The 12,722-nt window shown below is 49.3% G+C and overlaps 1 protein-coding gene across 4 annotated transcripts in view; it reads left to right on the top strand.

Moving 5' to 3' along the window:
* Positions 1-11,903, top strand: part of WDR7 (WD repeat domain 7) — a 107,196-nt gene extending 95,293 nt beyond the window's left edge. For all 4 annotated transcript variants that reach the window (XM_051642445.1, XM_051642443.1, XM_051642444.1 and 1 more), the window contains 3 exons: positions 6,364-6,468; positions 8,873-9,077; positions 9,756-11,903. In XM_051642445.1, the coding sequence (XP_051498405.1) occupies positions 6,364-6,468; positions 8,873-9,076 (309 nt within the window). In that variant the 3' untranslated portion in view covers position 9,077; positions 9,756-11,903. The remainder of the gene's footprint in view (positions 1-6,363; positions 6,469-8,872; positions 9,078-9,755) is intronic.
* Positions 11,904-12,722: the final 819 nt, after the last annotated feature.

The raw sequence follows: 12,722 nt of genomic DNA, 5'->3' as shown, positions 1-12,722 counted from the left end.
CTGCTGCCACATTTGCCTCCCCACTGGAGATATTTTCCAGCTTGAAAATGCTTTGTGTTCCAGCCACTCCATGCTCTGGTTAGCAGCTGTTCAGTCACAGTATAGAAGCAGGTGAAAAGCAGGTTTTTAATCAGTTTAACTCTTATTATTAAGCAGTAAGTAATGACACAGGGAGAGAGGTTGCTCCATGTATTCCCATCTCCTGTTAACTCACTGTAGGGCAGCATTTCATTCCTGGTCTAGCTAGAATTTTAAATAGCTTTTTCTTTCAATAGGGACTGATTTTTAATGAAAACGGTGAAGTTTTGACCCACAGTATCTGTGAGAGAGCATGGTCTCTCTCTCATTGCTGTCTGGTGCTGTGACCCATACAGGGTTTTCCAGGTGGGTTTATTTCTTCAACTTATGTGCTCTGTGAACTTAGTTGTTTCTGGACAGCTCACTGATAAGAGTTATAGCAAACCGAGGTGTTTGCTAGGAAAAGAATGTTTCCTGTCCTGTCTGCTCAGCCTTGCACCCTGCTGCTCGGTTTGCTGGCATCTGTTGTGGTTCAGTTTTGTCTGACAACTCATCCAGCTTCCCTATCAGGTTGTCATTTGCATTTTGATAGTTGGTTAGCTGAAGTTCATGGGATGAATGGTGAATCTGGTCCATGTTGGGATTTCTTCTAGTGTTGGATGTCTCTGCTCCCAGGCAAGTGTTCTCTGGCACTGGCTGTCACCCCAAACCTCCTCCTGTCACTGGGTCACAGCCCTGAGGAGCTTGGGGTTCAGGATCCAAAGCTTTACAGGGTTTCCCAGCAGTGAGTGGGGGCAAATCCAGAGACCTGGTGTCTATCCAGTGTGGACTTTCTTCTTCCATGTCCTCGGTAAGAATACCCTAATCACACTCAGAATTTGTGTTAAACTGTTTCCCTAGAAGTTAAAGCATAAAGCCTATGAGCCATTGAAACCTTCTGTAAAAAGGCAACTGTCAAGGAGACAATGGTTTCAAAAACACCACTGAGTTGTCTAACACACTCATCAGATGTTCAGAGGTTACATGACAGTATTATCAGACTTTAAATAAAATATGGTGGCATTAGCTTCACAGAGGAAAAAATGACTGCTGATACTATGGAGGGGCTGGTTTATGTGTTTGGGGGACAACTAATTGACTTTGAAAAATCCATGGTGAAGGTCCTAGACTGACAAGTCCATTCCTGATCCAAGTAGCTCAGATGCTGTGAACACAGGGCGTTGGAAAGGCAGGCTGGGATGATTTTTGGAGATCCAAGCACATGCTTTTGTGACTGCTCTTCTGTGCAGCATCATGAAGGGGTTTGGGGCTGGAGCCCAACGGTTTGGGAGCGGCTTGAACCCGTCCCGTAACACTTGGGTGGCTGCAGCTGTCATCTCATTTCTTCTGGATTAAGTTCGGTTGAGAAAGAAGCTGCCTCATTTTCTGGTTGTCATTTGCCCAGGAAGTAAAAGCAAATTGTAATGAGGGGCTCACAGCAGGAGAGGCTCCTAACAAATGAGAGGCAGATAGTGAGTGACAGCCCCGGAGCCGCCGTGAGCGCGGCCGGGCGAGGGCACGCCGTGCCCCCGCAGAGGGCTGCCCCCAGATCACACACAGCCCATCTGAGCACTGGGTGATTGCAGGGACTGGTGCAAAACACCCTGGCTGGCAGGCTAAGAATTGAGTTACACCTTTTACTCTGTTAAAAAAAATGCAATATGGGGGCTTTGACTTCATCTTGATACTGAGAAGCTTGACGGACAGGAAGAAAATTAATTTAAAGATGCAAACATGCTGCTCTTCTCAGTACAGTCCTGAAATTTGTACTGCAGTGTTATTAGTATTCCTGGAACTAACATAGAAAATAAATTATTAAAGGTACTGAAACTGTTTGAAGTTAATGGTATATTAGATATTTCCACTAAATTGCTTGAAAATTAGGGATTTAGTTTTTAAAGTGTCCATCAAGATCTCTGAAGGGCCATCCTGAAAGACTTGACTTTGGTAAGAAAAATGAGATCATATTTTAGCTGTCTTTTCAGGTGAAGCCATTTAGTTTTGTTTCACTTTGTTTTTATAAAACACAGAAGCTGAGGATGCCTGGCATGGGCAGACTTCTCTTGGCCAGCTCCTGCAGGGAGGACAGCCGTGAAGAAGGGTGTTTCCTTCTTTTAAAACACAAAGATATTTTAACTTATTCAGGACTTTTAAGTGTAGGACTTTTATGTTTCATGTTCAGAATCCAGCATAACCTCTATGAAAACCGAATTAAAACACAGCAATCCATTCCCTACACCCTGGCTGTGTTGGGGAGATGTGAGTAGATGATGCCTGCCCTGTTCATGTACCCATCTGTGGGCAGGGTCCATGTGGTGCCGTGCTTGCTGCTGTGCCCCCTCTCTGGAAATCTGTGGGAGAACCAGGGTTGTGGAGCTTAGAAACCTTCTGGCTGCAGGTCAGTATGGAGGGGCACAGCTACAGCAACTGCTGCTGGAAAGGAGAGGGCAACAACTTCATGGCAAGTGGGGGCTTCTACCATCTGCTGAAGGCCCCTGGTACCACTCCATTGCAGGTCCTGATCCTGAGTACATGTATCCTGAAATAAGGAAATCTGTCAGGTCAAAGTATGATGTGAGGAGCCACAAAGCATGAGAAGACAGATGTGGAGGAGCCCAGGAAGGAGTGTTGCCGCAAAGAGAAAATGTTCACTATCTCTCAAGTAAAAAAGAAAAATGGGTCCTGGGCATGGTCCATGGCAGCTGGGGTCCCTCCTGGTGCCTGCAGGGAGGGCAGGCTCTGACTCATCTGTCAGACCCAGCTCTGTTTATGAAGATCTATTCTAAATGTGCATTGGTTTTTATTTAGCTGGGGGGGAAGTAGAGGCAGAGTTACTTTTGGTCAGTGGTGCCATCAACACCAACCGTTTCCAGCTTAACATTGCAGTTTTTAACAGTCTTTTATTGTGCTTTGCCTGTAGTGTGATGAGCTTTGGGGTGTGTTTCTGTCCTGCTATGAAGCTACATTTCTGCCTGCTCCCTGGAGACCACTCCTAGGTGCTTGCTGGGGCAGGTCCCCCCAGCTTGGCTGCTGAAAGTGCCCATGAAGTCCCTGCCACTGACTCCTTGCTGGTGCGTGGAGGAGCTGCAGAATCATCTCATCCTTTGTTTTCAAATAACCGCTCCTTGCCCAGAGACAGTTTGTATCCCGAGCAAAAGCAAGAGCTGGCATTTTCCTGCTGCTCCAGGCACAGGCACACCAGGTTAAGGGTATTGCTCAGCTGCTCAGCCCTCTGCTGCTGCACGTCCCCCACGGGTGGGCACTAAAGGACACGCCAGGCACGTGGCTTTCTCAGGATGTGGGGTTTTTGTTTCACTTTGGTTAAGGTACCCCTAGAGATCAGGGCTATAAATACCTCATGATAAAGGTGGTAAAATATTAGTGTGTCTCTATAGCAGTACATAAATTACTCTATCCATTCAAAGTATGCATTTTGGTATATTTATGAAAATAAAATTGCTGCAGTGATGCAGTGTTTATTTTTTTATGTCACCTTGGACAGAATATTGCAGTTCAATGTAGAGTTTACCAAATACTGGACTGAGAATTAGGTTGTCACAGCCTCAGTATATCATGTGCTACAGGATGATGACAGTGGCAGGTGCAGAAGTCAAATAGTCTCCCAGGAGCCTCCTGCCATTAAAAAACAATTGCTTGGGCAGAGGGAAGCTGCAAACAGCTGCCCCGTGTCCCACCGGCGCTGCTGCTCCCAGGCTGTTCCCTGCAGCAGAGCCACACGGATTTTTGCAGGGAGTTCTTTGTGTGCTGATGAAGCTGCCCGGGAGCTGGAGAGCTGCAGAGGGGGCCTTGGAAGCAGTTCCCAAGAAGGAGCATTTGGAGGCTACTAGAATGGAATCATTAAGGTGGGAAGGGACCTAAAAGATCATCAAGTTCCAACCCTCCTGCCATGAGCAGGGAACCACCAGACCAGGCTGCAGAAAACCTCATCCAACCTGGCCTGAAAAACCTCCAGGGATGGGGCACCAACAACCTCCCTGGGCAACCCATTCCAGTTCCTCACCACCCTTGGAGTGAAGAATTTTTCTGCCTAATATCTAACCTAGATCTCCTCTCAGTTTAAAACCATCACCCCTTGTCCTATCACTATCTTCTCTGATGAAAAGCCCCTCCCCAGCTTTTCCTGGAGCCCCTTCAGGCACTGGAAGGTGCTCTAAGGTCTCCCTGGAGCCTTCTCTTCTCTAGGCTGAACACCCCAGCTCTCCCAGCCTGTCTCCAGAGCAGAGCTGCTCCAGCCCTCTCATCATCCTGGTGGCCTCCTCTGGACCCTCTCCAACAGGTCTGTATCTTTCATGTGCTGAGGGCACCAGAGCTGGACACAGCACTCCAGGAGGGGTCTGACCAGAGCAGAGGGGCAGAGCGTTGGAATGTTGCTGCTGGGGCATGGCTGCTCTTCCCCCTCAGCCAGGGCAGCACCACGTGTGGGGCTGCCAGGGGAACATTCTGCTTGAGCAGCAGTCCCTTGGTTTTGTTGTTCTTGCCCGTGGCCTCCTCAGAAACACAAAACGCACATTGCAAAGCAGGCGCTCAGACTGGAGAATAAATCTTGGCTTGAAAGGATTAGCATCAATTAGAGAAGCACTTCCTTTAAATAACAAAGCAGATTAATTCCCTTAAGGATTGTACTTATTGGAACACATTTTCAGTAGTAAAAAGAGCAACAAGTGTGCTAGTACTATTGATTTTCTACCTTTGTATTACCAAAACATATTTTATTGACAAGTATTACTTGCTTGTTAAGTGCTAAGGAGTTTGATGGGTCTAAACAACGGATCATTTAATTAATTGCCCTTTCAAGCTCTCATCCTGAGCTGCAGTGATGATGTTACAGAGGGAGGTTTGGGGTTCTATTGGAATTCACAGAATCACAGAATCTTAGGGGTTGGAAGGGACCTGGAAAGATCATCCAGTCCAACCCCCCTGCCAGAGCAGGATCTGCCAGAGCAGGATGACCCAGAGCACATCACACAGGGACTTGAATGTCTCCAGCCAAGGAGACTCCACAATCTCTCTGGGCAGCCTGTCCCAGGGCTCTGTCACTCTCACAGGAAAGAAGTTTTTTCTGATGTTTATGTGAAACCTCCTGTGCTCCAATTTGCACCCACTGCCCCTTGTCCTATCACTGGACATCGCTGAGAAGAGCCTGGCTCTGTCCTCCTGACACTCGTCCTTAACGTATTTGCAAACATGGATGAGGTTGCCCCTTAGTCTCCTCCAAGCTCGAGAGACCCAGCTCCCTCAGCCTTTCCTCATCAGGGAGATGTTCCTCTCCCTTCATCATCTTTGTGGCTCTGCCCTGGGCTTTCCAGCAGTTCCCTGTCCTTCTGAAACTGAGGGGCCCAGAACTGGACACAATACTCCAGATGTGGCCTCACCAAGGCAGAACAGAGGGTGAGGAGAACCTCTCTTGACCTACTAACCACACCCTTTCTAATACACACTCACCTTTTGCATGATACACAAGAAAAGTGTATGTTAATGGATTCTTAATATACAAGGCTGAATTTAGATGCAAGATGCCATTCTGAGTTTGTGTCCATCTTTCACTGTCCTGGTGATAGGTTCAGGGGTGCTCCTTTTATTTTTGCAGCCTAATTTTATGTAATGAGTGTTGAATGGGTGCTTAATGAGTAAGCATGCCTAGATCCTTCACATTGGAACAGCAGGATGTCTGGTGCTCAATGGGCTGGAGAGGCCTCAGTGTAAGAGTTGTTGTGCACACAGAGGTGAGCTGTAAAGGGATATTTAATTCTGCAGTTTGTCTCAGCAGCTGCTTAAAAGCGGTTGTCGTGGTAGTTAATGCCAAGCAGCATGTCTTAAGTCCCACTTAATAAGACATTTCAATGGATGCTTTCACGTTTTGGGTTGTGTAGGGGTACTGAAGTGCCCTGAGGAAAGGGGGTTGTCTGTGCTAAGCACAGGACCCTGTGTGTGACATGGCAGGAATTACGTGTCATCCTGCTCCTTTGGGTGTGCAGGAGCAGCACTTGCCATCTCCTGCCCTCCCTGGCCAACAGGAGCCAACCTCTGCTGGAGAGCTTTGCTGCCTGACACACTGACAGCCAGAAAATCCAGACTGGAACACCAGAAAATGCAGGTGGGAATGAAGAGGTATTTCCACACGGTATCCATGTGGTTGTTACTGGCGGTAACGGTCTCCCTCAGTTTTCCAAAGAAGGTTTCTAGAAGTTGATGTCCATGTGGTTTGTGCCTACTGAACTGTCTGGCCAGCCTCCTGGTGGTGACAGCTGGTGAGTCTCCTCTGTGCTGTTCTCTCCCTCTTGCCAGACTATCCACGGCCACAAAGGAGCCATAACTGCGGTGGCCTTTGCGCCCGACGGCCGGTACCTCGCCACCTACTCCAACTCTGACAGCCACCTCTGCTTCTGGCAGGTAAGGCTGCTCACCTTCCCAGCCCACCCTGGGGGCTCCTGGCACCCTGCAGTGACAGTGTCATAGGGAAGGGGACATGGATGGGCAGGGAGTCCCAGGGTTGGGGCAGAAGCTGAAGCCTCAGTGCAGTTTTGTGGCTCTTCGCTGCTCTTCCCTCACCAGCCCATCCAGCTGGTGCAGGTAGTTTTGAGCAGCAGTGTCCCTGCAGCACTGGGGGTTTCCTGTCATGCTTTCTAGATAGCCATTTCTCACAGACATCTCTTGGTGACCTCATTTCTGGGCAATCAAACAACATTCTCAAACTCTAAACCTTCGTATTTGCTGTTCAGCTGTTCTAATAGTTCCATTTCACATACAATGTGTTCTGAATAAACACAGAGCTGGGTAGGAGACCCCAAGCCTGGCCTCTTCCTACCAGTGAGGAGTTTTCTTCTCTAACTCCTGCAACCCTATCAATTCCAACAGAGTGAGCTTCAGGAACATGTCTCCTTTTAGCTTTTTTGAAGCCTGGTACAAAACCCTTGGGCCAAACGCTGGTTCCCCGCACAGCCATTCCCATGTCCCTCTGGCCAGCTCTGCTCCAAGCCCACAGATCCTAGCTGGGGTCTGTGGAGCTGTGTCCTGCTTCCCTAACTGTGCTGAAGGCAGGCAAGCTGAGACAGAGGCAGTATAAAGAGGGTCTGAACCACCAGGAGAAACTGAGAGTCAGGCACTGTTTTGTGACGCATCTAGAAGTTTCTTTAGCATATGAGCAATCTTTTCCTTTGGAACCTCACAGTGGAGGGAATGTTTTTCAGTGATAGGTGGCTTGACTGCATTCCCCAAGCAGGGTTTTCTCCTTCCTTCAAACAGCTTTAGACTTAAAAATGTGTAATTTGGAAGCAACTGACCTGATCAAGCAATGTCTGTGATCAGAATTCCTGAGCTGTACAGTCATCAGAGTATGAACAGAGCTCGGGATGCCCCAAGTACCAGTTACACCCTGTAACACCCCCAGTTTTCTGTGTCATTCAGTAGTTCTAGAGGTGCCACAAGATATGACTAAATTGTTATCCATCCCTGTATCATGTGTTTTCTGAAACAGTAAATGAGAACAGCAAGATTCTCTATCCATCAGCTTTGTTTATTCAGCTTCAGTGCTCGGGGAAAATCTGGAAAGCAATCAGGCCAGATCCTTTAGAATTGGCAGGGAAAAAAAGTCAGGCATGAGTTTTAAATTGTGACCTGCCAGGCTGCTCCAGGTGTGTAAATGTTCACGGTGAAGTGGCTTCTGCATCAAGAGTTAAATATACCTACACATTTAGTTTTAAAATGTGACCTCGTGCACTGGTGATTTTTCCCTTCTGTGTTCTATCTGGCACTATTATTAATGCAGGAAAATCAGTAACATTAGTCATCTTAAAAGGGTTATTACTCAAGATGATTTAAATTGTGAAAATGTCAGTGGTGCTTGCATGCTCCCTGCTAGAGATGCCATGATTTACACTCTCTGACACTGCTCTGCTGCCGAGAAGAGCCAGGAAAAAGTAATGGCTTGTACTTCCTGCTGATCAGAATTCAGGACGTGGCATCAGCAATAAGGCGCCTTCGGTGTCCCGGGATTTGCCAAGGTTTCCTGGGGCACACCTGGGGGATGCAGCTGGCCACGGGCTGATGGACACCCTCAGGTTGTGATGCATGTGGCTGGGAAGGGTTTTGAGAGAAAAGCAGCGCTTGCAAAAGTGGGATTTTTTTGTACCTGGGTGGGTTAGATCAGAGAATCTCGCCTTTAAAAACGAGGTGCAGTAGTAATTGGCCTGCTCCCCAAGGTGTCACTCCACAGATCCCTGCTGAAGGCCTCTGCAGCTCCCTGGCAATGACCAACCTCTTGCTGTTGGGTCCTTTCCCTTCCTACTGCTAATGACACCTGCTCTTTATTCTGCGTGTCTTCAGCTCTAGGTTCTTCATGATCTTCACAGAATCACAGGATGGTTTGGGGTGGAAGGGACCTTAAAGATCACCTAATTCCAACCCCCATATTTTGATAAATAATATTCTAGCAAAATTATCATCTTGCTAATATTTCATTGTTTTTTCCCCTTAATTCTGACTGTGTGTGCTGGTGCCTCCCCTGCCTTTAGAAGTTTCACCCAAGAAGTGCCGCAAGATCTGCCCTCGGAGCTCACCAGCTCTTCCCCTGGGCACAGTCGTGTCATGTGCTCATCAACCACCATCCTGACCCCTCAACAACATCTTAATTAGGGTGTTATTTATAGGTGTTTCATGTAACTCTAATCATATCTTAGGTGCTTTGAGACAGCCCTGGTCCTGGGGGTCAGAGGGGAGCCTGGGGAGGAGGTTGGGGTGCGCGCTGTGGGTCCCGGTGTCGTCGGGCAGGGCGTGTGACCTGTGCGTGTCCCCGCAGATGAACACCTCTCTCCTGGGGAGCATTGGCATGCTGAACTCAGCCCCCCAGCTCCGCTGCATCAAGACCTACCAGGTGCCCCCCGTGCAGCCCGCCTCCCCGGGCTCGCTCAGCGCGCTGCGGCTGGCGCGGCTCATCTGGACCTCCAACCGCAACGTCATCCTCATGGCCCACGACGGCAAGGAGCACCGCTTCATGGTCTAGGGTGAGCCCCTGCCCCACGCAGCCCCCCCGCGATGGGAATGGGATGCCCAGGGAAGCAGTGCAGCCACCGTCCCTGGAGGTGCTCAAGGGCAGGCTGGAGGTGGCACTGAGTGCCATGGTCTGGAGATGTGGTGGTGGTGGTCATAGGCTGGACTTGATGGTCTTAAAGGTCTTTTCCAGCCTTGGGGATTCTGTGGTTCTGTGATTCTGAGCCTCACAGAATTGCTGGAGTTGGAAGGGACCTCTAGAGATCATCTAGTCCAATTCTCCCACTGAAGTAGGATTATCTAGAGCACATTCCACAGGGCTACATCCAGGTGGGTTTTGAATGTCTCCACAGATGGAGGCTCCACAGCCTCCCTGGGCAGCCTGTCCCAGGGCTCTGTCACCCTCACTGTAAAAAAGTATTTCCTCATATTTCAGTGGAACTTCCCATGCTCCAACTTGTACCTGTTGCCCTTCGTTCTGACACTGGGAACTACTAAGAAGAGCCTGTCTCCATCCTCCTTGCACCCACCCTTTAGATACTTGCATACACTGATAAGGTCTCCCCTCAGCCATCTCCTCTCCAGGCTGAAGAGTCCCAGCTCCTTCAGCCTTCCCTCATCAGAGAGATGCTCCAATCCCCTTAACCCTCCCTCCCTCTCCATGCCCAGCTGATGCTGGTTTTTCCTTGCAGGCAGGAGGAAGGCTGGGGAGCCTGGCGGGATGCAGCGTGGGATCGGGAGCTCCGTGCTGGATGCTGAGCTCTCGCAGCAGCCCTCGTTAAACACCTTGTTCCTTTGGAGCCTCCCACAGCACCTCAGTGTTTACCAAAAAGGCTGGTGTTTACATGTACTTTCTCCTCGTGACCACTGAATGCCAGCGGGCCGTCCATCCCGGAGCCGGGTGCTGTGTCCTGGATCCCAGAGCCAGGCACTTGGGTTCCTTAGGATGGGGGGCTCACTGCCGTGGGGAAGGGGGTTGAGTTTCAGGGCCTGTGTCCTGCCCCAAAGGGGATGTTTCCTCATACCAAGTCTTGGTTTTCAAGGGCATTGGCAGAGCTGCTGTGCCCACTTGCTGTTTGCTGTCGTCTGGAGGAAGGAATAATAGTCCACGTGTACAGAGAAAAGAAAAAAAGCCTCTTTAAGATGGAATAGCAAACTTGAAAAAAAGGAGTATTTATATATAAAGGTGTTTTTTTTTTGCTACCAATGCAGGTATTTATTTAAAAAAAAAGACCAAAAGCTTTTTCTCCCTAAAGCTGCTCCCATTTGTGCCAGGCTGTTTTCCCAGGCTGTGCCACCCTGCACCCGGGGCACAGGATGTGGCAGCACAAGTGGCATCAGTGGGGAAAGTCCTGGCTGGAAAAATGGTGAAAAGTGTGTAGAAGGTAAGTTATTGGATGGGTATGGTGAAACATTTTCTTCCGTAGGAGTATTCCTGTGTTACATTAGCTGTGACTGTGTTTCCTTCTTCTTACATATCTGATTTTGTGAAATACTTAATAGTGTGAAAGTATGCTGGTTTATGCTCACAGTAATGAAAAAGAAAATAATCTATAAAATGCTATTTTATTTAAACATATTGATGTATATGTTTGTATAGCTTTTTCTTTGCCATTTTTGCCTGAAAAGCTCACAGATCCAAGGCGGCTGAATTTACAAAATAAAGTAAAAATGGTACTTATAGAATCTTCCTTTCCCCAAAAGGAATAAATGAATTTTTTAAATGGCTTCTAAATATAAAAAGCATTGATTTATTATTTTTTTTAGGTGGTCTGTGTAGTGCACTGTACATGAAAGTGAGATTTACAGTCCAGAAGCTACATATCTGTTTGCTGTTTAAAAATAACCTTAAAACAAATTTAAAAGCAAGAAATTAAGACCATTAGGAATGTTTAACACAAACTGCCATGGAGTTTAACCTTTCCTCTGGCGGGAATGTAGTGTGGAGTGGAGAATTCTGTACTAGAATATCAGGGTCTTTTCTAAGTGAACTGATGCAACGTGCATGTACATGGTGTTTATACAGATGTCTGTGTAACCTTGGAGATTAAAAAGGAAAGAAATAAAGAGGAGGGCTCAGAGCCTTTTCATGGGCAGAACCAACTGCAGTTGTTTGCAGCATTGGCTGCTGAGGGCCCCTGGAAGTGTTCTTCCCCCAGGATCCCAGCGTTCTGTCCCTGAGGGAACAGTAGCTATCCCAGATATCTGTGTGTTTACTTTCCAAACAGAATGCAGCCCAGGAAGCATGTGGCCCACCCCCCTGTGTGGTACAGTGACCAGACAGCTGGAATTACCTCTGCGTCCCAATGTTTGGTTTAAGCTAGATGGGACATGGGCTCTCTGGGATGCAGCAGAGCTGGGACCTTTCCTCCCAGCCCAGGAAGTCAGTTCCAGGCAGCAGGAGGGTGAGATGGCTGCTGAGGAGCTGCTCAGCCCCACACCCTGTGATGGGCCCTGGGGTGGGCGTGCCCCGTGCACATCCCTGCCCTTACCCCTCTTAATCCCCCCTGTTCTGGGGGCTGTGAGCACCCCCTGCCCCATCTGAGGTGCTGGGCATGGCCCCAGGGTGAGCTCCCAGGGCTGCATTGATCTGTGAGTGCCCTGCTTGGGCTTGTCCTGGTAACTGCAGAGACCTGTGTGGCTTCCTGGGCAGCTCAGAGCAGAAGCTGACGTGGTGAGACCCCGGCATGGGAACGCTGTGGTGCTGGAGGTCACTGTGTGGTGCGTGGTCCTGGGCCCTGCCTCTCCAGCACTGTCTTGTCCAATCCCCTCCCCATCACTGTCTGTGTTAAACTTCCCGGTGTAAATGCACTTGTGAAATAAAACTGAGTTGTACTGGAGTGTTGGTTTCGTGGCATCAGCCTGACTGTGCAAATAATTCCCTGCTGCAGATTGACAGGCCTGGCATCTGAAGCCTTTTCCCCGTTTAGGAGATTTCTTCCTTTCCAGTTGAAAATGGGCAGGAGTGAGGCGGGGGGTGGGGGCATGGTGAGAGGGCTTCAGCCTTTGCTACAGATGACAGAGGTGGGAGGGGGCTGAGGATCAAGTTCTCTGTCTTTCCCAGATGGTGTGTCCAAGCAAAGAGGGAATCTTGCTCGTCCAGGAATTCACCCACACCCCTGTGTGCTCGACGATGCTCTTTGGTGTGCTTTGCTTTGCTTTGCTTTGCTTTGCATCCCCCCAAGGACAGGAGCTGGGGTAAATCAAACACTGAGCTTTTCCTGGGGCAGCGTGCAGAGTGGCCGAGCATGTTTGAGGTGGCCTCGTGTTTGGGTTGGGATGGGCCACATCCATCACTGTCAAGAAGCGAGGGCCATGTTTGCTGGCAGAGGAAGCCCCAGTGCCCGCCGCTCGTAGGGGCTGTGGGGTGAGCCTGTGCCCCGAGGGCAGGGGAGCCAGGGAGGGTCAGACATGACCTAAGCAGCCTTCAGGATGACAAACCCACAAAGGGGTGGTGTGACCCCTCGACTCTGGGGGTGTGCGAGCACGTGGCAGCACCCCCAGCACCCCTGGGTCCGGGGGCAGCGCCCGGCCGGCCCGCGCCTCTCCCTCCTCGGCTGACAGGCAGAGCTGAGCCTTGGAAAATCAATACTTGGGAGCCAGGAGGGAAATATTTCCAACCTCTAACTAGGGAATGTATTTTGACAAGGCCAAGATAA

This window comes from Apus apus, chromosome Z (assembly GCF_020740795.1).
Source record: "Apus apus isolate bApuApu2 chromosome Z, bApuApu2.pri.cur, whole genome shotgun sequence".
In the NCBI taxonomy this organism is placed as follows: Eukaryota; Metazoa; Chordata; class Aves; order Apodiformes; family Apodidae; genus Apus; species Apus apus.
Note: the sequence above shows the minus strand (reverse complement) of the source record. Positions and strands in the feature narration are given on the sequence as shown.